General features: G+C 41.4%; 1 protein-coding gene across 1 annotated transcript; it reads right to left on the bottom strand.

Annotated features, from left to right (window-relative positions):
* Positions 1-2,485: 2,485 nt before the first annotated feature.
* Positions 2,486-21,520, bottom strand: LOC136885505 (uncharacterized). Its single transcript, XM_068230343.1, has 4 exons — positions 21,385-21,520; positions 9,368-9,535; positions 5,985-6,143; positions 2,486-2,784 (listed from the first exon to the last, which is right to left on the bottom strand). The coding sequence occupies exons 1-4, from the start codon at positions 21,469-21,471 to the stop codon at positions 2,560-2,562; spliced, it is 639 nt and encodes a 212-aa protein (XP_068086444.1). The 5' UTR covers positions 21,472-21,520; the 3' UTR covers positions 2,486-2,559.
* Positions 21,521-22,030: the final 510 nt, after the last annotated feature.

Raw genomic sequence — 22,030 nt, forward strand, 5'->3', positions numbered from 1 at the left:
GAACGATAGGACAAATCTTAAGACACCCAGAACTTGTTCAATTGGTTTTGAGGGAAGTGTAGGTGGTAAGAACGGTAGCGGTAGAGCCACGTTATGAATGTGGCAAGCAGATGTAGTAGTTACGTAGAAATGAACATTTTAGCACCGTATAGGGTGGCATGGAAAGCTGCATCAAACCAGTCTATGGACTGCTGGTCCAAACAAAAACAAATATATTTATACTAACACAGTGCCATCTACATAGTAAATGCACACCTACACCTCAACAAAGTAAATGCCACTTGTTACAGGCAAGTCAATAAGCATCTTCAATGTTGCTCTAATTGTCTTCAGGTTGGCTCTATGACGTTGTGTGTTCACCAGCCGCTAGATGGCAGCGTTGTCTACGTCTGTGGTAGGTTTCAGCGTTTTCAGATGAGTAGAGTAGTGTTGGCTACTGAATGCATGATTCGAAGCAGTGTATCGATTCATTCAAGTGTCCGAGTGAATCGTTTCACAGCAACGGCGAGCTCACGGCACACGATTCTGCTTACTCCCAGCGGACAGTGCTGAGTGGCGCACTCACTGGACGGTGACGGGGAGCCGAGCTTCCGCTGCAGCGAGACAGTGAATGATGCGCGGCTCAGTGAGACACAAGATACACACGGCTCCTTATCGGCTCACTGGACACTGGCGGAGAGCCGAGCTTCCGCTGCAGCGAGACATACAGTGAGCCATGGCACCCCGAAAGAATCGTGAACGAGCACGGCTCAGTGAGACACAAGATACACACGGCTCCTTATCGGCTCACTGGACACTGGCAGAGAACCGAACTTCCGCTGGAGCGAGACACACAGTGCGCCATAGTACACTGGAAGAATCGTATGCTATAATGGACTCTCGAGCTCTGCTCATTTGAAAATAATACCCATTTGCATTCACTGTCCTCTTCTTACAGGGAGGTTTAAATAATAGATGGATTTATTTGCAGTGTTTAAAAGGTAGTCAAAACATAATTCTGAAGTAGCTAGTAAGTAGGTAGGCTATTAGATTATACTATTTATTAGTTTAATGAACCTTAGTATTATAATTTAGTTGACATTTGACAATTAAACTCGAATCTAGCCTGCCCTATGACTATGAGTCATGCTCATGACCATTCGAAAAGTACCTGTTTTATATTGGGAAGAACGGCTCAGTATTCTCTCAGTTCATATGTCACATCGTTGCACAAGTCTTCAATCATATGTGGACAGACGCAATAACTTAACGAACAGTATGTTGAATCAGAAAACCAGCGGGCTACTGTACATCTCGGGTAGCCTATACAAAATATGACGATTTAAAAAATGCTCAGCTGATAAAAAAATACATATTTTCAAATATGACTGAGCGAGTGGTCGTGCGGTTAGTATTGCGTAGCTATGCACTTGCATTCGGGGGATGGTGGGTTCGAATCCCACCGTCGGCAGCCGTTAAGATGGTTTTCCGTAGTTTCCCCATTTTCACACCAGGAAATGCTGGGACTGTACCTTAATTCAGGCCATGGCTGCTACCTTCCTAATCCTAACCTTTCCCACCCTGCGTCACCGGAAACTTTCGATATATTAGAGTGACTAGCATTTTTTTCTAAGGAAGGAGTTCATAGCATGAAGACCAGATGGCAGCTGCGAGCACTGAATGCTGTTGCTGCTGTCTTACCAGCACATACTACACAGATGCAGTAGGAGCGGTGACTAATGTGCCGTAAATCGGATCACTGTATCGATTCAGTAACGTGAACGGAATCAAATAAATCGATTCAGTAAAATGAATCGAATGTCCCATCACTAGAGTAGAGCTTGCGCTGTTGCGACGTAAAGATGGCCACGTCACCCTCTGTTTGCACCAAGGAAGAACAGCATTCCGTAATCCGTTTTTCGTGGTCTGTGGGTGTACCGGGGGCGAAAATTCATAGGAGACTTTCAGGACAATACGGGGACAATGTCTTGCCACAGTGGAATCAACAGTTGAAAAGGGATCGCACGAGCGTGAAATATGAGCATAGATCCGGACGCCCATTTTCAGCCGTAACTGATGCGATATAAGCCTGAATAACAGATGAGTGACTGTTCTATGAATTTCCGCTCCTGGTACATCCTCAGACCACAAAAAACAGGACTACGGAACGCTGTTCTTGCTTGATGCAAACAGAGATTGGCGCGGCCATCTTTACTTCGCAAAAGCGCAAGCTGTATTGCTACCATAGACATACACAATGGTACCATCAAGCGGCCGGTGAGCACATAACGCCATAGAGCCAACTTAAAGACAAATAGAACAAAATTGCAAATACTTATCGATTTGCCCTCGTAGAAGGAATACCACTGTGCAGTGTCCCATAGTATGAGAACCATAGTTCTAAATTCAGTTAAGTCATTTTTTCCTCTACCACGGACTCCAGACTTCATATAGAAACCTCCTATTGGTTAACGGGGTGCTTCTTTTTAGGTTTAACAAATGAACATTGTTCTATTTCTTCACATACATTTATTATTCAAGCCAAGCTGTACTAGAGCTGATGGACATGTATAGGGGTGCTCAATCATCCCTGTATAAATCTTCCAAAAACAAATCATCGGAATAATCACGAAAATCCCAAATTTGGGGGACCGCTTGCCAATCGAATTTGACCCAAGCGCCAATAAAGAAGACGTCTTCATTACTGCAAGTCACTCGAACATCGAACCTCCAGTCCGTATGCCCCGGCACCGCCCTCGGTAAGACAGCACTGTCCAAGTAGAAGTTCAGCATGTCGTATCTACCCTGGAAAAGTAGTTATTAAATTTCCATTTAGGACATTCAGATGATCATAAAATGTGGGAGGCGATGTTACCTAGCAACCGTGCAGGCTGTGATATGAAGTATTTATGGATGACAGTGATACACTGATCCACGGACTGTACACCTTTCAAAATACTGTTGCTAGGTTACATCGCGCTACTTCGTTACACAAATTTTCGGATGACACCAGATCGATACGAATGTACAATAAAATACTAGAGCAAGCCAAGCTCAGAGGAAATCTGGGTGTGGAATGACGCAAACAGTTATTTTAGACTGTTTTACGTTGAGCGTAATTAGATAAGCACAAAGAACACTTCACACTTATCAAGGCATCGAACATAGAATTTCTTCACAACATGGTTTCACACTTGTTTATAAAAACCAGTAACACTTAGACACCGAAAAATTATTGGAAGTATGCACGCATAAGGACTATACTCTGAGCCCCTTTGATGTTACAATGTTATAGGCTATAAATGCCTCATACATTACCTATCCGGTTCAGGACGAGAACCGAAATGGAGAAGAGGAAGGAGAGAAGGTGCTCATACATGGAAGGACATTTCCCTCAGTTCTTCTGTTGACTACCGGTATAACATCAAAGTGACCGCTTACGACTTGAGTTGACGTCGACTATAGACAGAAGACTGATTTAATAAGCTGATAAATTTCTAAAGATAAAGTTGAAGTAGGTGACACGTTATCTGATCTTGTAACAATTAAGACGGTGCTCCACAAGGCAGTATTATGGGACCCTTATTTTTTCTTACATACATACATGTTATGAGTAAAGAAATGGGATTACAGATACAGCTTTTAGCGTTTGATCTTACACAGTATAGAGTAATAAATAAGTTGTGAGTGGCTGCAAAAAATTATTTATTCTTTATTTTTTCCTCAAGATCTACAGTATTTCTACCTTATTGATCCATCAATGGAGAAAAATTAATAGTGCCCAACCTAGACAGGTATTATCTAAGATACACATAGAGCAGATTCTCATAAAATAAATAAAATAACATTAAATGAATTACTGCCAGTTGGCCCGCGGGCATCTCCCTCTTGGAGAACCGATAGCCATGTTAGGGCTGCAAAAATACCTCGACAAAGTTGTGACGTGAACAGCAGATAATGGGATATTGTATGTTTCACCAAGAGGAAGAGTTATCTCAGTTTTAATTATTGCTGTGTTGATGAAGTGAAAGTATCTCGCGGCGATCATTGTAAGTACCTACGTGAGAGGGGAATGCCCTATCCCTACAATGCTAAATTATCAATGTTTGACGTACCTCATCTCAAGTATATTCCATGACAAACATATGAAATTTTTATGGGTTTAGCATATGTATATTGATTAGTTAATGAATTGTGTATAATTAAAATTGTGCCTCAGGTTTAATTTTTAAGTGTGAGAAAGATGTGATTTAATGAATTAATGAATTTTTTTAAGTGTGAGAAAGATGTGATTTAATTAGCTGCTAATTTCTAGACGTTAGATCTGACAAAGTTGAAGTAGGTGATACATTATCTGATCTTGTAACAATTAATACGGTGTTCCACAAGGCAGTATTACGGGACCCTTACATTTTCTTACATACATACATGTTATGCGTAAAGAAATGGGATTACACTTTACTGAACATAAATTTATTAGGAATTGAAATCAAGCAAAGAGAGACCTTTGGTATATGTAGAACAATTTATTAAGCAAACTATGAACGTTTCAAGCTCATACATGGTACATTAAGTAATAAGAAAGTTAAGAAAAGTGTGCGCCTTAACTTGGGAGATCCTCCTCTTTAAACTGGTCTATCAGTTTTCTTTTGGGAGTTCTATATCGTTTTCTGGCCTCCTTGGTTAAATTCTGGAACTTTTGGTCAGCATTTTGGATTCTTTCCTTGTCGCATCGTAGCATGGTCTCAACAGTTCTATAACCGATACCCACTCCCAGCTTTTCCAAAACCTCATCTTGTTACATTTCCTACATTGAATGTTGCTGCTGCATCAAATACTCCGAAGTGTTGGGTATAAATGCCCAAAAAACACAGACTCCATATGGCATTGTTTACACTCTCGTTTCGATTTTGTGTCCATCAGTGCAGTGTTTTTTTTCAACAGATGAGGGTGTGTTAATTCTCTAAACACTGGCTTTATTATTCCCATCACAGCAAGATGTGGACTGTGTGGGTGGGAATCATCATCTATATCAAGTTATGTATACCATGCCAGAAAAACTGCTTGTCTTTTTCGGCAAACCATGCATCAAGCCATTCTCCAACTTCCTCGAAATTTCTGAAGTGCTGCTCTGCGAGCGCGTGCCCCATTGATGAGAAGAGGTGATAGTCAGATGGTGCCAGGTCGGGGCAGTACGGTGGGTGCGTAAGAATTTCCCATCCAAGCGATTTCAAGGTGTCTTTCACTGGTTTTGCTGTGTAAGACGGTGCATTGTCGTGTAACAAAATCACTTTGCCATGTCTTCTCGTCCATTCCGGTCGTCTTTCAATCAATGCGTGATTTAACTTAATCATTTGTTGGAGGTAGTGTTGTGCGTTAACGGTTTCACCGGGCTTCAAGAGTTCATAATACACAATGCCGCTATCAGAACGCGCACTGTCTTTCACATTGAAATCGCCAGGTTTAAGTTGTCTCAATGTTCTAATCGATGGGGCGTATTAATCATATATTTCTACGAGCAAACGATGAATTTCCACAGCATTTTTCTTTTGATTAAATTAGAAAAGCAATGCGTGCCGTAAATGTTCCTTTTCAGGCACAAACATCGAAATGGTCACTGAACGATACAGCACAGACGCTAGTGTTTGGCGGACTCAACTTGTGTGTGTTGGTAGGTTAATGTCAGCCGAACAAACTGACGTATGTGTCAAATTCATACGCTGCGCGCCATCTCTTAGTGAAACCGGAAAAGACTTATGCATACAGTGTAGCGGAGGTACTTACATATATCATTTTAGGCATTTTTACTAGATCCACTGAAGATGGAACACAGTTTCCGAAAGCGGGCTCCGGATCAAATGATTTTGGCGAAGTGTGCTGATACAGACTACATTTTAATTAGTTCAATCCAAGTAATGGAACATCAATGTCCTAAAATGAGCAAGTTTTTCTTCAGAGACAATAAATTAAACAACTGTATCTATATGGATTAAGACTAATGTTACCTTCTTTATTGGGCATGTCGGAGGGAGATTGCTCGCAGCGACCATCGTCGAATATACCTCAGCCCCCTGCTCCATGAGGTCACAACACTTGGTGGGAGGAATCTCCATTGTGCTCCGTCCATACTCTATCCCCATCTTCTCAAAGCCTCTCACACTGCACTGAAACATCAATCAGCCAACAACTAGAGGATTATCAACAGATATTAATATTAAGGAAATAATTTACTGAAATAAATATGCCTTGTGGCTTTGGGTCATCCAAAGCATTGTGTAATAGTAACATATAACAAAATGTGTGATATGACGTTACCTAGCCATAGTACCTTGAGAGCTGCACAGGCCATGGATCAGTGTCATGGCAATCCAGGAATATTTCACATCACAGCTAGCACGGTTGCTAGGTAACATCCCCAATTGTCAAAGAAACTGTTTCATAGTAGATTATGCAACAAGCCTATAATGGCAATAATTAACACACGAGTATGTTTCTAAAACGAGCGAAGCGAGTTTTACACTGACTGACAGAGCAAATGCAACACCAAGAAGGAGTGGTTCGAAAGGGATGAAAGTTGGGGAAAAAACAGAGACGGCACGGACGAATAATTGATGTTTATTTCAAACCGATATGCAGGTTACACAATGCGCACGGCATCGACTCAGTAGGATGTAGGACCACCGCGAGCGGCGATGCACGCAGAAACACGTCGAGGTACAGAGTCAATAAGAATGCGGATGGTGTCCTGAGGGATGGTTCTCCATTCTCTGTCAACCATTTGCCACAGTTGGTCGTCCGTACGAGGCTGGGGCAGAGTTTGCAAACAGCGTCCAATGAGATCCCACACGTGTTCGATTGGTGAGAGATCCGGAGAGTACGCTGGCCACGGAAGCATCTGTACACCTCGTAGAGCCTGTTGGGAGATGCGAGCAGTGTGTGGGCGGGCATTATCCTGCTGAAACAGAGCATTGGGCAGCCCCTGAAGGTACGGGAGTGCCACCGGCCGCAGCACATGCTGCACGTAGCGGTGGGCATTTAACGTGCCTTGAATACGCACTAGAGGTGACGTGGAATCATACGCAATAGCGCCCCAAACCATGATGCCGCGTTGTCTAGCGGTAGGGCGCTCCACAGTTACTGCCGGATTTGACCTTTCTCCACGCCGACGCCACACTCGTCTGCGGTAACTATCACCGACAGAACAGAAGCGTGACTCATCGGAGAACACGACGTTCCGCCATTCCCTCATCCAAGTCGCTCTAGCCCGGCACCATGCCAGGCGTGCACGTCTATGCTGTGGAGTCAATGGTAGTCTTCTGAGTGGACGCCGGGAGTGCAGGCCTCCTTCAACCAATCGACGGGAAATTGTTCTGGTCGATATTGGAACAGCCAGGGTGTCTTGCACATGCTGAAGAATGGCGGTTGACGTGGCGTGCGGGGCTGCCACCGCTTGGCGGCGGATGCGCCGATCCTCGCGTGCTGACGTCACTCGGGCTGCGCCTGGACCCCTCGCACGTGCCACATGTCCCTGCGCCAACCATCTTCGCCACAGGCGCTGCACCGTGGACACATCCCTATGGGTATCGGCTGCGATTTGACGAAGCGACCAACCTGCCCTTCTCAGCCCGATCACCATACCCCTCGTAAAGTCGTCTGTCTGCTGGAAATGCCTCCGTTGACGGCGGCCTGGCATTCTTAGCTATACACGTGTCCTGTGGCACATGACAACACGTTCTACAATGACTGTCGGCTGAGAAATCACGGTACGAAGTGGGCCATTCGCCAACGCCGTGTCCCATTTATCGTTCGCTACGTGCGCAGCACAGCGGCGCATTTCACATCATGAGCATACCTCAGTGACGTCAGTCTACCCTGCAATTGGCATAAAGTTTTGAACACTCCTTCTTGGTGTTGCATTTGCTCTGTCAGTCAGTGTATAATTTCCATACGAGTGTTGCATACGACTGTTCATGCTCGACGATAATTATAACTCTATTTTTTTTTAATATTCATGAATTAATGTCGAGATGTCGCTTGACAGTTGAGTTTACTGAACAGAGCGCATGCGCTGGGTTATTGATTTTCTGTGAGTGGATCAGAGACCTTGACAATGTCATACGTTTTCAAAGCTTTGACAGAAGGTTATCATAACCTAGCATTGTTTCAAATACAAATTGTTTATCGTACAGTTGGTGAAGTGAATTTGCGGGAATGTGCCGTGTGGTAGTGGAATATTGGAAGCAGAAGGTGCATTGATGTCAATATGTGTGTCCGACATGTTTGATTTTGCTATCCTTACCTAATTGGTCAAACAGTTGTATCATACTGAAAATCTGAAGTCTGATTGGTGGAGAACCTGTATCATAATGAAAATCTCAACTCTGATTGGTAGATAATCTGTATCATAATGAAACTTGAACTATAATCAGCCTCATTGAGATTCCGTTTTCTGGCATATAATATTTATATTTCGGCATCGTAGAGCATAAAAATAGTTTATGTTTGGTCCACCTTGTCAATACACTTTTAATGATTCAAATTTATTTATTCTATCATACATATTTCAGGAACAAGATGACAAGGTGGACGCAACATAATCTACTTTAAATATTTTCTTCAATAGATTTAGACAAATCAATACAGGATCAAATAAAATACTTATTATGGTTAAGTTTATCAACAAACTCCAACTATTCAACACTTTTTAATTATGTATAATTTTTATGGAATGCATGTTTCGTCTCCTGTGGAGACATCTTTAGTTCCTTAAGAGGTTTAGAATAAATCACAAGGATAACGCTTAAAATTATGTTTGCAGGTATCGTTTCTAAATTGGTTAAAGTCTTTAGTCTTAATAGTATCATGAGCACCAAACTTGTAATCTATTGCAATGGTTGTAGCGTCATCCATCCTTATATGCGACTTTAGGGTGGCTGTGACCTCATCCATATGGCCCATCCGCTTCCACTTCAACTGTACCACTCGTAGACAAGTCTTCTACGACGCTAGATGTATCCAGCCCCCGAACCATTATGGAACGTTTGGTCTCATATAAAGGTGGGAGACGAACGCGAACCACAGCGAGTGCACGTACGTGATTCCCGCTGAGTCACACTCCTCGCCAGGATATTTGTACTGTCTCCAGGTGATTACATAGCGTTGGAGGTGATTTCTACGTATCCAGAATCGAAAAGTTGGTTGACAGATGTTGTCATAACCGTGTTGCCTATGTGTAGGTGGTTTCAAAAATGGCCAAAACATGGAAGTGTAAGTTACTTTTTGATTCACCCTCGTACATTTATTTTGAGTCATACGGTATCAAGCAGGCGCGTATTATCGAGGATTTATTGTAATTGTAATCCATGATAAATAAATAGGAATGTCTTACCACAGCGTCGGCACAAAGATCCTCTGTTAACACGACCGATAAGTTGGCGATGATGGTAGTTCTGTTGTAGCGCTCTGCTCTAGCTTGAAGCACCTTGGCAGGGGATTTCTCCGCCTTCTCCCCCTTCATGTAGTTCACTATCTTCTGAAATTTTAATTCATATACGCCCTGGAACAGAAAGGTCAATAGAACCAGGAGTTTTATGTAATATCAAAGTTAGTAATATCAAATAAGAGTTTTGTCTGTACATTGCTCAGAATTTAAAAAGAATTGTATGTCTGTAAAGGTCATATCCACAGTAACAAGGAAATGCACATTTTCATTTTCCGTAATTCCTGTCTGTCTGTCTGTCTGTCTGTCTGTCTGTCTGTCTGTCTGTCTGTCTGTCTGTCTGTCTGTCTGTCTGTCTGTCTGTCTGTCTGTCTGTCTGTAGGCTATGTATAAACGCGCATCACGAGAAAACGGCTGAAGAGAATTTAATGAAAATCGGTATGTAAAGTCGGCAAATAAGTCGCTACAATCTAGGCCATAAATTATTGTATTCACGCCGAGTGAAATGGTAGTTTAGGGGAAGGCCTTAAATTTAATTCTCAAATATTTATGTAATTAGTGATCCTATCGAAAAATACTACATAACTCAAGTTATATAGAATTAAATTTACGATCAATTATGTCTTATACATTTTTACGTATCGGTTATAATAAGAGAGCTATTCATGAATTTCGGTTCTAAGTCCATACCAGCGCCGAGCCACGAGAAAACGGGTAAGCAGATTTTAATGAAAATCCGTATGTAAAGTCGGGAAATAAGGAACTACAATCTATGCTATAAATAATGTTATAAGATGCCCTAATATCACAGAGTCGGAAGAAAAGTAAATGTGAAGACGTACATGAAAGCTCATAAAATTGATCAACAATAACATTACTCTGACCATTGTTTGTTATAATGTGCTTTGTGTCTTCTGCTGCCACTCATTTCCGACAGATGGGATTACTGAAGCGTACCGAGTAAAAAATACTGTACTGGTACGTAAACACTGGTTCATCATTACATTCCAGCTATTCAATCCTTACTCTGAGGCACTGATTAGAATGAGCAGTGTTCATATTTAACGGGATAATGACAGAGGAATGTTCTCGGCTGACTGCAGCCTGGTCATTCCAGCACTGGAACTTTGGACTGTTAGATCGGCAGCGTAGAACTGTTCGTTAAAAGTGAGAAAATATGTGGTTTTTCATTTGATCGAGTATTTTGTATGATAACATCGCATTTAATCGCCACATTCCTACTGAGGTCCTTGTAATGTCTTAAGTTGACTTCAGTTGGGGAAACCACCACATCAGACAGACTTTCTGAGAATTCCGTAGCGAAGTACGGGCACATCAGCTAGTATGTGCATACAGAGTGGTAAATATGTGATGATGATTGTACCGGAGGTACACCTGCCCGGCGGATTTAAATTAGGCACCTTTGAGTAGGCCATCTGTAACTTGGACATCAAACTATGTTGTAGAAGAAGTTTGAACATTTATCGACAGATGTCGCTGCTATCAACTTATGTGCGCCCTCTGGGGTGAGGATGAACAATTAATTTTCAAAGTAATTTTTTTGTGTTAAGGTTTATTAAACTGAATTGTTTATAGTTTGTTTTTGGTGTTCTAAGGTTATCAGCGCTTCTATCTCTTCCCGCTACCTTAAAATTGTAGGCAATAGGAAATGTTGTTCCTTTATTTAAGTAACCAATCAGAGTTTTTTATATTTATTTGATTGTCCAGTGAAAATGGGGGGGTGTGTCAGGCTTTCGGCCCAGAGAAACCTGGGACCGTTCGGACCATGTTGTCTTTGTGATCGCTCCAGTCAAGAGGTTTAGAGTGTGTTCCTAGGGGCGGCATGGTGGTGGGGGGCTGCTCGTATGTCTCCGGAAGGCCCACCAGCTCAAGGTAATGGCAGATTTGCCCTGAAAGCTAGTTCGAGGGGAAATTTTCAAAATTCTTCACTGATGTAAATTTCAAACTTGAAATGTGAATTTCAAAGAAGTCTGAGAACTCTAGTCTAATTAAGGGAATAAAGAGTGAGTTACCCTCTTGTATTAACCTTCAACTTGATATTGAGGTGACTCAGTTTTCGTAAAACTTAAACTGATCTCATATTTTTGTAACTTAAAAATTTCTTTTCATCTAGTCTCCTCCGCAGTAAGGCTTAGCATATGTAGCTTAAGGCCATCAGCACAAATAGGGTTTTATGTATTTTTCAAGTGTATTTTGAGGAGTGCATCAGTTCTCCTCCTAACACTTTGAGTTTCGGCCAGTAACTGGACCTATTCTTTTCCAACTAAGGCCATGTAGGATGGGTACGTGTTACCCGTGTTAAAGTTAACTATTATTCATTTACCTTTAAATGTAAATCTGACTGTTGAGTAGTAACCGCAGTGGTCGCCGGACATTTGCTGTCACTGCAGCAGGGGTTGGGCCTCATTAGCTTAATCTCGGGGTATCCCCGCTAACCCGCCTGAGCACCTGCTCGCTCCTTGCAGATCAATATTTTTCTCTCGCGGGCGTTATTTATTTATTCCTTCAGCCACGAAGAATACATCCACGGTTACCCCTGCCTGTCGTAAGAGGCGACTAAATGGGGACCCGTGGCTCACAACTTGGGAGCGTGGGTTGGCAGGATCGAACCTGCCAAGTTGGGGCCAAAAGGCCAGCGCCTCAATCGTGTGAGCCACTGAGTCCGGCATTTTAAATTCTTTTCCATCCCATTTTCTCCAAAAAATATGTTAGAGTGACGTTAGACTACCACAAATAAATAAATTAATTAATTAATGTTGGATTAACTTTTGCTTTTTGAAAAATGAAGGACTGGTGCGGAATAAAACAGTGTATTTTACCTTGGCCTATATTTAATTATTACATGATAAATAAGAAAGAAACGGTTTTTTTTGTTTTTTTTTTGGAGTTAGCCTCTTATGTTTGTATATAAAAATTCACTTTGTGGTGTATTAGAGTTTAAATATCAAATATACAGTATGAGCTTATGTATCTGTGTGACTGTTTATATTGTGGTAGCCACGGTATCTTTTCGGGATGGTGGTGATTACTGTTTTCGTGAGAAGGTAGAAATAGCAAACTAACCAGAAAAAAATGAATAGGTGCGACTCTCTTTTAGGGAAAAAGAGAGTAAAGGCCCGAAGGACGTCAAAATGTAAGACTGCTTGGGCTTGGCAAACATCGTACCGTGGGGGTCGGAAGAGAACAAGAGCTGACCAAGAGAGGGCGGGTAGGAAATAGAATAGAATTTATCTACATGACTAACTCTTCTCCTTCAGACACACCCAGGTGACGATTTTATGTTGACTTTTCCTATACTTTCTGTACATACAACCATTTGCCTTATTAGTAACTGTCAAATCCATTACAGTGCACAACATTAAATACTTACACCAGGAAGTTTCGATATAGAATTGTGTTTGTGTCTGAAGGTATCAGTCTCCAAATAATGCCCGCGAGAGAAAAATGTTGATCTGCAAGGAGCGAGCAGTAGCTCAGGTATGTTAGCGGGGATACCCCGAGATTAAGCTAATGAGGACCACCCCCTGCTGCAGTGACCGCAAATGTCCTGTGACTACTGAGGAAATTCTGCGACTGGGCACAAGTTTATCTCATTGACCGCGAATGTCCGTGATTTTGTGATGACCGCAAATGTCCGGACACCACCGTAGTGTCTACTGTTGGTTTTTTTTAATGTAGAATGTGCCTTTAAGAGGCCTAAACCTGTAAATATTTTTGAATAGTCTCCTGGAGAATAATTGTATGGAGCAAGGACGCTTGTTTTCTATTATCGTAAATTCTGGAACTTGGTCCCCTTGAGTGTTGGTTGAAGGGAGCAGTAATGCTCTTGTTAAATTGGTAACTAGGACGCTTCAAGTTCATGTTGTTAAATTGTTGTTGATTTTTCTAATATTGGTACTGAAGCTCACGAGCTAGACCTTGTAACTAATTAATTGTTATTTGCTTAGCAAAGTGTAATGTTTAAAATTTGAAAAGTAACAGAAGATAAAAGGAAGAAATATAATCACAAATGTTTAAAGTTTTAAATTAACCTTCCATCTTTTCTATATCCGCCCATTCATACCCGCACCTTCTTTCACCTCTGCGTTCCACAGAACCCCCGGAATGAGTGGTAGCAGAGCGTGGTTGAATGGGTCTGGATAAAGCCCCTCTTGACGGCACGTCATAGAATTTGAAACCGAACTCTAAAAAGTTTTTTCTGGAATTTTCTAAAGTTTGTCAGCTTTTCACTCACTATGTCTGGTTATCGAGAAGCCCTTGCACCGGAGTATCGGCGCAAGGAATAATTAATTTATGAACTTTTAATTAGGAAGTTCCAGTCTGGTGGCACGGTTGCGACAGACATTGCGAAAGTTAAAGAATCTTTAGAATTTCCCGTCTATATTCCAGTATTTGGGGAGAAGGATATTGACGAGGCTCTGTCCGCCATCACTGACAATACCACTGAGCTAACGTCTGTTGTAAGTTTCTCTGAAGTAAGTGAGCCTTCTGCAAATCAGCTCAAGCGTGTTCAAGCGAGACTGTTCAATTTTTACAATAGGGCTAGGGACCTTTCCTACATGTCCAATAGGGTTAGTCAATTGTTGTCAGGAGCCGCTAGTGATAAAAGCGACCAAATTCAAACTGTAAATTTAACATTTTTCAATTACCTGCCTCATACTGAAAATCTGATCCTGACAGCCCCTGTGTGGTCTGAAACCACACTGGTTTTCATCCAAGTTCCTCTCAACCACTGATCGCATCCTCCCTTCCAAGATGCCAGTGAATACTCTGCCTGATATACTAATCACTGAAATACCTCGATGGTTGTTGCAATCCTTCCTGTTCCCTTGCTGATAGAGGTGTAGTTTCTGCTTTTGTCCAGTCTGAAGGTACCTTACCAACACTCCATGCTAATCTTATTATTCTATGAAACCGTTTCGTCCCTACCTCCCCACTATACTTCACCATTTCAGGTCTAATTTCATCTATTCCTGCTGCTCTATGAAAATGGAGTTTATTTACCATCCTTTCCACTTCCTCAACCGTAATTTCACCAACATCATTTTCCTCCTCCCCATGAGCTTGGCTGTTCGCAACACCACCAGGATGATTTCCTTTTACATTGAGAAGATGTTCAAAATATTCCCTCCACCTGTCCAGTTATTCCCTGGGATATATTATGAGTTCAACTGAATTACCCAAAACACTGTTCGTTTCCTTTTTCCCTCCTTTCCTAGGATTCTTTATTACTGTCCAGAAAGGTTTTCCCTGCTGCTTGACCTAGCCTTTCCAGGTTATTACCAAAATCTTCCCATGACTCTTTTAGGATTCAACAACTATTTGTTTCTTTCATCTACGTACAATTCTCTGTCTGCATCGACCCTTGTTTGGAGCCATTCATGATAAGCCTTGTTTTTACGTTCACAAGCTTCTCTCACTTCATCATTCCATCAAGATGTTAGCTTTTTCCGATCTTTACACACAGTTGTTCCTAGGTATGCCCTTGCTGTTTCTACTACAGCATCCCTGTACGCCACCCATTCTCTTTCTATATCCTAATCCTGCTTACTGCCCACCGTTCGGAACTTCTCACTAATTATATCCATGTACTGCAGTCTAATTTCATCGCCCTGAAGATTTTCTACCCTTATTCGTTTGCAGACAGATTTCACTTTCTCTCTTCTAGGCCTAGAGATACTTAGTTTACTACAGATCAGATAGTGGTCTGGTTCATCGAAAAATCTCCGAAAACCCGTACATTCTTAACAGATTTCCTGAATTCGAAGACGGTTAAGATACAGTCTATTATGGATCTGGTACCCCTAGCCTCCCGTGTGTAGCGCTGTGTAGCCTTTTGCTTGAAGAATGTATTCGTAACTGCTAAATCCATACTAGCACATAAGTCCTGCAAACGCTTCCCATTCTTATTAGATTTCATATATTCCCCACATTTACCAATCACCCTTTCGTATCCTGCAGTTCAATTTCCAACTCTTGTATTGAAATCGCCTATTAGCACTACATGTCCTTGCTGTTGACCCTGACTACGATGCCACTCAATGCTTCATGAAACTTATTAATGTCATCCTCATCTGCACACACGGGCGCCCATGCTCGGGGACAAGGGCGGGGGCGCGGCTCCCCCTCTAGCTCTCAGGAAAAGGAAAATTGTATTGTAGTCAGGTGTTTTCCTTTCAAGAAAATGATTTAAATGTCTGTATTACGTAGAAGTGGTAATACCGCCCCCCACCAACAGACAGGGGACACCGTGGGTGTTAATCTACCGCGGAATACAAGTCGCTATTCATCTTCCAAATATTAAAAAGACTACATGCCCCAGGTCTAGCCCCCCCCCCCTGCAAAATGTCATATTGGCGCCCATGTCTGCACCCTCACATGGTGAATACACTGATACAATTCTCGTCCTGATTCCTCCAATTGCCAAATCTACCCACATCATTCGCTCGTTTAAGTGCCTAACAGAAACTATGTTGCGTGGCATAGTATTCCTGATGAACATCCCTAAACCATACTCTGCCCTTCCCTTTTTAACACCCGTCAAGTACACTTTATAATCTCCTATCTCTTCCTCGTTATCTCCCCTTACCCAAATATCACTTACTTCTAGCACATCCAGATGCATCCTCTTTGCTGGCTCAGCCAGTTCTACTTTCTTTCTTCCATAATCCACATTAATATTGATAGCTCCCCATCGAATTCCATTTCGTTCGTTAAGTTGTTTCCACGGAGTCCCTCGCCTGTCAAATGGGAGTGGGACCCCGTTACTCCCATAGGTCCGAGGCTTGCTTAAAATGTTCTGAGCTCGATAAATTGACGAAGCAGGATGCTACCCTACTTAAGCATAGTCCAAGTGAGGATCTGTCCTCTAACGGGTTAGGACCACCTGTGGATTGTATAGCCCTAGCCGCAAGGAGGGCCATGACTCAGAATATCTCCGAGATGCCACTCTTCTTTCCAGAAAATGGTATGCCGACTCTCAGGACCCCTTACTAGGCCACTCAGCAGTCCCATGGTTCACGAACTAGAACGTGGCTATAGTAACCCACAGCATGAACCATAAAAAATATCAATATCTCGGTTATTTATCACCCCATGAGAATACGTAGCACATTATTTTACCAGGGGTATCATTTACTAATAGGAAAACAGAATACCGATATCTGTAATGGTTTAGCTTTTATTTTCGTGTAACATCTTAGGTGAATAACCCTGTATAATCCCAAAATATTAGTGTATGAATCTATGGGACGAAACCACTCCCTTGGCAGTAGACCTATTACTTGATATTACCTCCAAATCTGCTTTAATCTGCTTCAGGCCTGGAAGCAAGTATGTATATCCAGTGCTCCATCAGAATATCACAATCTACCATGGCTGAAAAACAAACCAGAGGGTTTTGATCTTCCACGAAAGACCTGGACAACCATCAACAGGATTCGTACTGGCCATGGCAGATGTGCTGACTCCCTCCATAAATGGGGAATACTTAATTTGGCAGCGTGCAATAGTGGTGCGCTGAAGCAAACATTTCGGCACATTGTGGAGCAGTGTCCTCTCACCGCCTACCAGGGAAACACTAGAGACTTTTTCCTGCTCTCACCTTTGTGTGTTGACTATGTAACTGGAACCTGTAAATACTTCACACTGTAAACATTATGTATTACTACTGTATTGATATGTAATGTACGCTAAATAAATAAAACCTCCAAACACTTCAGTGAAGGTCTTAATCGCCCAATAATCAAATGAGGGTAACTAATCAATAGAGCACTAAAAAGGATTCTTATGTAGTTAACTCTGCCTGCTGCCATTTCTTGAAGGATGCATGCTTTTGTATCCGTCTCTTGGCACAGGAAGTGTAGTTTCCACTAAAGTGCCAGTCTCATTCACTACTGTGACAATATGGAAGCTGCTGAGGTATGTGTGGTGCTGAGTAATGACATTCAGAGCTATAATACCAGTGTCTGGCCCAGTGAGGAAAGCAAAGGTAACACAATAGTCATAATGAAGAAAGGCGAGTACGGTACATAGAAAAAACAATATAATTTATCAACAACAACGTTATTAAAGAATTACAATGCGACCCTACAAATAAATTTCAAAACGAAATTAAACAAGCTATCAAGGAAGCGGACTTTATTTTTGCAAAACAAGAAAAAGAAAGCCTTACCATCAAAAATCCCGAACTCCCCACACTAAGAGCCCTCCCCAAAATACACAAACAGTCGTGTCCCATTAGACCAGTAGTAAATTTTAAAGATACGCCAAGTTACAATTTAAGCAAACAACTTAACCTAAAAGAGAAAATTTCACTTAAAGAAGACAGATCAATTAAAACAGCCTAGAACTAATTAAAGAACTAAATAAGCTTAATAAATAACAGAGGGCACACGTGTGATATCCTTTGACATCACTCACATGTACACCAACATACCAATAAATTAATCCATTAAAATTATCAAAAATCTTCTTAAAGAAAACACTCCTCTACAAAAAACCAAAGAAATTATTAGCCTTCTTAGAACAACACTACACCAAAATTGCTTTGCATTCATTTACAAAATCTGTTCCCAAAAACAAGGGTTAGCCATGGACTTAGCATTATCAGGGATAATAGTAAACATTTTTCTGAATAACTTCGAAAACATCTTCTTATGGGCCAGCATTCAAAAGGAATCTTACACTGGAGCAGATACGTGGATGGCGCCATATGCATACATGATAATGACATCAGTAATGCACACTAAATTCTTTACACAAGTCCATCAGTTTCATATTGGAGCCAGAAACTAACAAGAAAATAAACTATTTATACATCACAATCAACAGGAATAATGACAAAGTATACAGAAAGCCCACTCAGACGTCGCACGCTATTGACGAGTCGAACCACCCATACACACACGAAATAGCAGGACTGAATACAATGATACACAGAGCTATTTCCATACCAGTGAGCACAACGGATTTCAATGAAGAGATACAAATCATTAAACAAATCGCGAAAGAAAACAACCACCTTCCAGGCACAGTAGATAAACTATTAAATAAACACAAGAAAAATCACCGGGAAACCACCACACATGACAATGGAAAATACATGGTTCTCAACTACGTTAACTATAACGTAGCTAATATTTTCAAGAAACAAGGTTTAAAAGTAGCCTTTAGAACGAACAACACACTACAGAGGCATATCAGCAAGTGCAACCTAAACAATGAATTTCCATTTTCTTTGAAATCATTTAAGAAAAGTCTAGGATGACAACAGATAGGGGATCTGCCACCTGAGCGACTGCCCTAAATGCAGATCAGGATTGATTGATTGAAGAATGGCAAACTACCTCACTCCTCGTCTTGCCTATAGCTCATTCCACGTCAAAAAAATCAGTATTGCTCTTACGGACCTTAAAGGAGTGAACGCCCCCCTCTGCGGCGCCCATAATTCCTCGTGATTAAGGGATATTATACTGTACTTTGTAATGTACAGTATAGTGAAAGATAAAAAGGATGAAACATTTTTTGCCGTGAGTTATTAAAATAACTACATAACATCAATCAATCAATACTGATCTGCATTTAGGGCAGTCGCCCAGGTGGCAGATTCCCTATCTGTTGCTTTCCTAGCCTTTTCCGAAATGATTTCAAAGAAATTGGAAATTTATTGAACATCTCCCTTGGTAAGTTATTCCAATCCCTAACTCCCTTTCCTATAAATGAATATTTGCCCCAGTTTGTCCTCTTGAATTCTTTTTCACAAACATATTCGTAGGGAGGACGCACAATGGCAGGAACAGCCATCGCTTCGTTGCCTTCTTTCATTTCCCTTCTGTTGTGTTGCTCTGGTACAAGCATCGTGTAGTCCCGCCGGCAGATCGCTTCATTTACAGTATTTATTTGTTGCGTGTGTGTATTTAGGCTTTAAACCGGTGCGTACTTGTCTTGTGTTGAGTGAGAGCTGGTCGTATATTGCATAGTATTTATGTGTTCTATTATTTTCTTACTGTACAGAAGTTTTTACTGTTGCGGTGCGCAGCGATACGTCATGGCATTACTTGTGCCTTGTATTTAATTTGTGCTTGGTTTTGTAATTTAACTGTTCTTTCTTCAGAGCATTTTAATTTTAACACTTTTTTCACGACCACATTCAATTTTTACTATTGTGAGCGATACGACTGCACAGTAGCACCCCGCGTAGGCTGGGAACATTTATTAAATGCAATTAAATGCAACCCTCACCCTTCGAGCCCATAAAAATATTATTTTTCTATTTTCTCCCCAATTTGCCTTACACTTCAGTGGTGAGGTTTCTTACGTGCCGCAGTTTACCTCTGATTCTGTACAAACCAAAAATAGTCTTGTAAAGCCCCCGTAGTCTTTAATTCATAAAAATAATTTGCTGTTTAGTTTCTTCCGTTTTTTATCTTGAACTTAAATACTGAAATTCACAAATTTCTCTGCTGCTATTTTCCAGTCATGGTTTTGAGCACAGCGTTCGATACGGCAACCCTGTTGTCATACGAGCGATACTGTTTACTTAACATGGAATGAACTATAGTACTCCTCATTTTGGTGCTGCGTTTGGTTTTTGTTGATTTCCTATGGCTGAATAGCTTCTGTTGGTGCTATTTGAGGATCCAACCAGCCTCTGGGCTGATGACTTAACAGACACAGACATATAGGTAACTTCACACCCGATTATCAATTTCAATTTATCCAGTCATTGTAGCCAACCCATACAATTCAATGTTCTCTGACAATGCTCAAATTTACCTTCAGACGTCCCAAATTCCCCTCAAAGAAACGACCAAGCAAAGCTCACAGAAGGAAGAAGTGAAGGGAACTGACTACCTGCCTTACATTCACAACACCACAGATCGAATTGCCAGGGTCCTCCGCAAACACAATATAAAAAGCTTGTTTGGCCGTCACGAAAATTTCTCACAGTCTGGGTAAAACCAAGGACAAATTGTCCCCACTTTTACATCCTGGGTTATACGAAATTCCCTGCACTTGCGGTAAGGTGTACAGTGGCCAAACATGCCGGTCCATTGGTTCTCGTATCAAGGAACATGAGCGAAATATTCGTCCCAACCAGCCAGACAAATCAGCAATAGTTGAGCATCTATCGTCGAGTCATGATGCCGTGTTCCAAGAAGCTCGAGCTCTTACCCACACTAAACACTACAGGCGCAGGATAACACGGGAAGCCGTGGAAATACGTAGAAATCCTAACAATTTCAACAGGGACACTGGCTATCAATTATGTAATACGTGGTTTCCAGCCATTAAGGATTTACGTATGTAGTTCCCTACCTGTCCCTTCACTATTGTTATTTCGTTCCGGTGTTTTCCAAATTCGTACGTTCTTCATCGCCAGATGTTTCATTCCAGGCTTGTGTCAATGGCATACTTTCATATGTGTGTACACCCTCTCCGACTGATGGTTCCGTCAGCTTCCGCTTCGAACGCTAGCGCTGTATATTGTACGGTGAACCATCTGGTGACGGATGAACGTACCACTTCCACTTCTATTCTTAACCTCTAAATTAAAATTTCATTCTTGGAGAAGTCTTCCTCGTGAATAGTCGAGATTTTCTTCTGAAGATGCAGAGAAAAGTTCTCTGCGAAACGTAAACCTTATTTCCTTGACACGGCATAAGCCCAAAAGCCTTTATCATGTCTACAATTTTACGTTGTCTAATCACATGAAAATGCCCATAAAACCTAGAATTTCAAAATATGTTGTGATGTTTCAGCTTTATCATAATAATGTGGCCACCTCTGCAGTGTTATGCATTTTTGAGGCGAGATATCACTCAGTAATACAGGGCCCTAGCCTTAGTCTGCGACCTTCCGTATAAAAGTACTCTGGTAAAAAAAAAAATAACGAAATCCGCACCGTTCCTTCCAAAGCTAGTTAGTTTAGAAAAAGTACTTACGTTGTGGCCTAGGGACAGCTCCCATATCACCAAAGACATAATACTACTTGTATATAATATACGACGTAACACACTGCCGACACTCATGGTGAATTCTAAACCGGTCGTGCCTATTTCCTAGCGCCTTGTTCCTAAGAGCAACAGCCACGTCGCTTTTAATATGTTCCGATGAAGTCTTATCGATACTCTCAGTATAGCCTTATCTGTTCATACGTCATGTTTTTCGACCTAGATTTGCATGTCTCGCTAATTAGTGAACTTCTTCATCGCGTGCTCGGAAATGTATGTAAAATTGCACTTTGTGACGCACTTGAAGTTTCATAATTTTAAAACACTATGGTACATAGTACAACGTCAAACAGTCTTACTTACCACTTAATGTAATCTTTGATTTTGTAACATTTATGGTATCCACTTGAACGAAAGCAAATGCAAGTGCATTATTATACTGACGAATGTTCCGGAAGGTTTTACTATCATTCTTTTCCTAATTGATAATTACAGCATATTACAAAGACATAAAACAGGCGTCCCAGCGGCCAAAATATGACGTGGACGGCAATGATGGCGCGTATTTTCCTACAGCAACAGTATTTGCAAATCGCACACTTCGTACAATTTTTAAACACATTTTTTTAAAGAAATT

This window comes from Anabrus simplex, chromosome 14 (assembly GCF_040414725.1).
Source record: "Anabrus simplex isolate iqAnaSimp1 chromosome 14, ASM4041472v1, whole genome shotgun sequence".
NCBI classification, from domain to species: domain Eukaryota; kingdom Metazoa; phylum Arthropoda; class Insecta; order Orthoptera; family Tettigoniidae; genus Anabrus; species Anabrus simplex.

What these genes read in the sequence shown, in the direction of transcription:
- LOC136885505 (XM_068230343.1), bottom strand. Translation starts at nt 21,471, where the DNA reads ATGAGTGTCGGCAGTGTGTTACGTCGTATATTATATACAAGTAGTATT. An exon ending in AGCTGTCCCTAGGCCACAAC is followed by an intron (nt 9,536 to 21,384) that starts GTAAGTACTTTT and finishes TTTCTGTTCCAG; the next exon opens with GGCGTATATGAATTAAAATT. An exon ending in CGACATGCCCAATAAAGAAG is followed by an intron (nt 2,785 to 5,984) that starts GTAACATTAGTC and finishes CTACTTTTCCAG; the next exon opens with GGTAGATACGACATGCTGAA.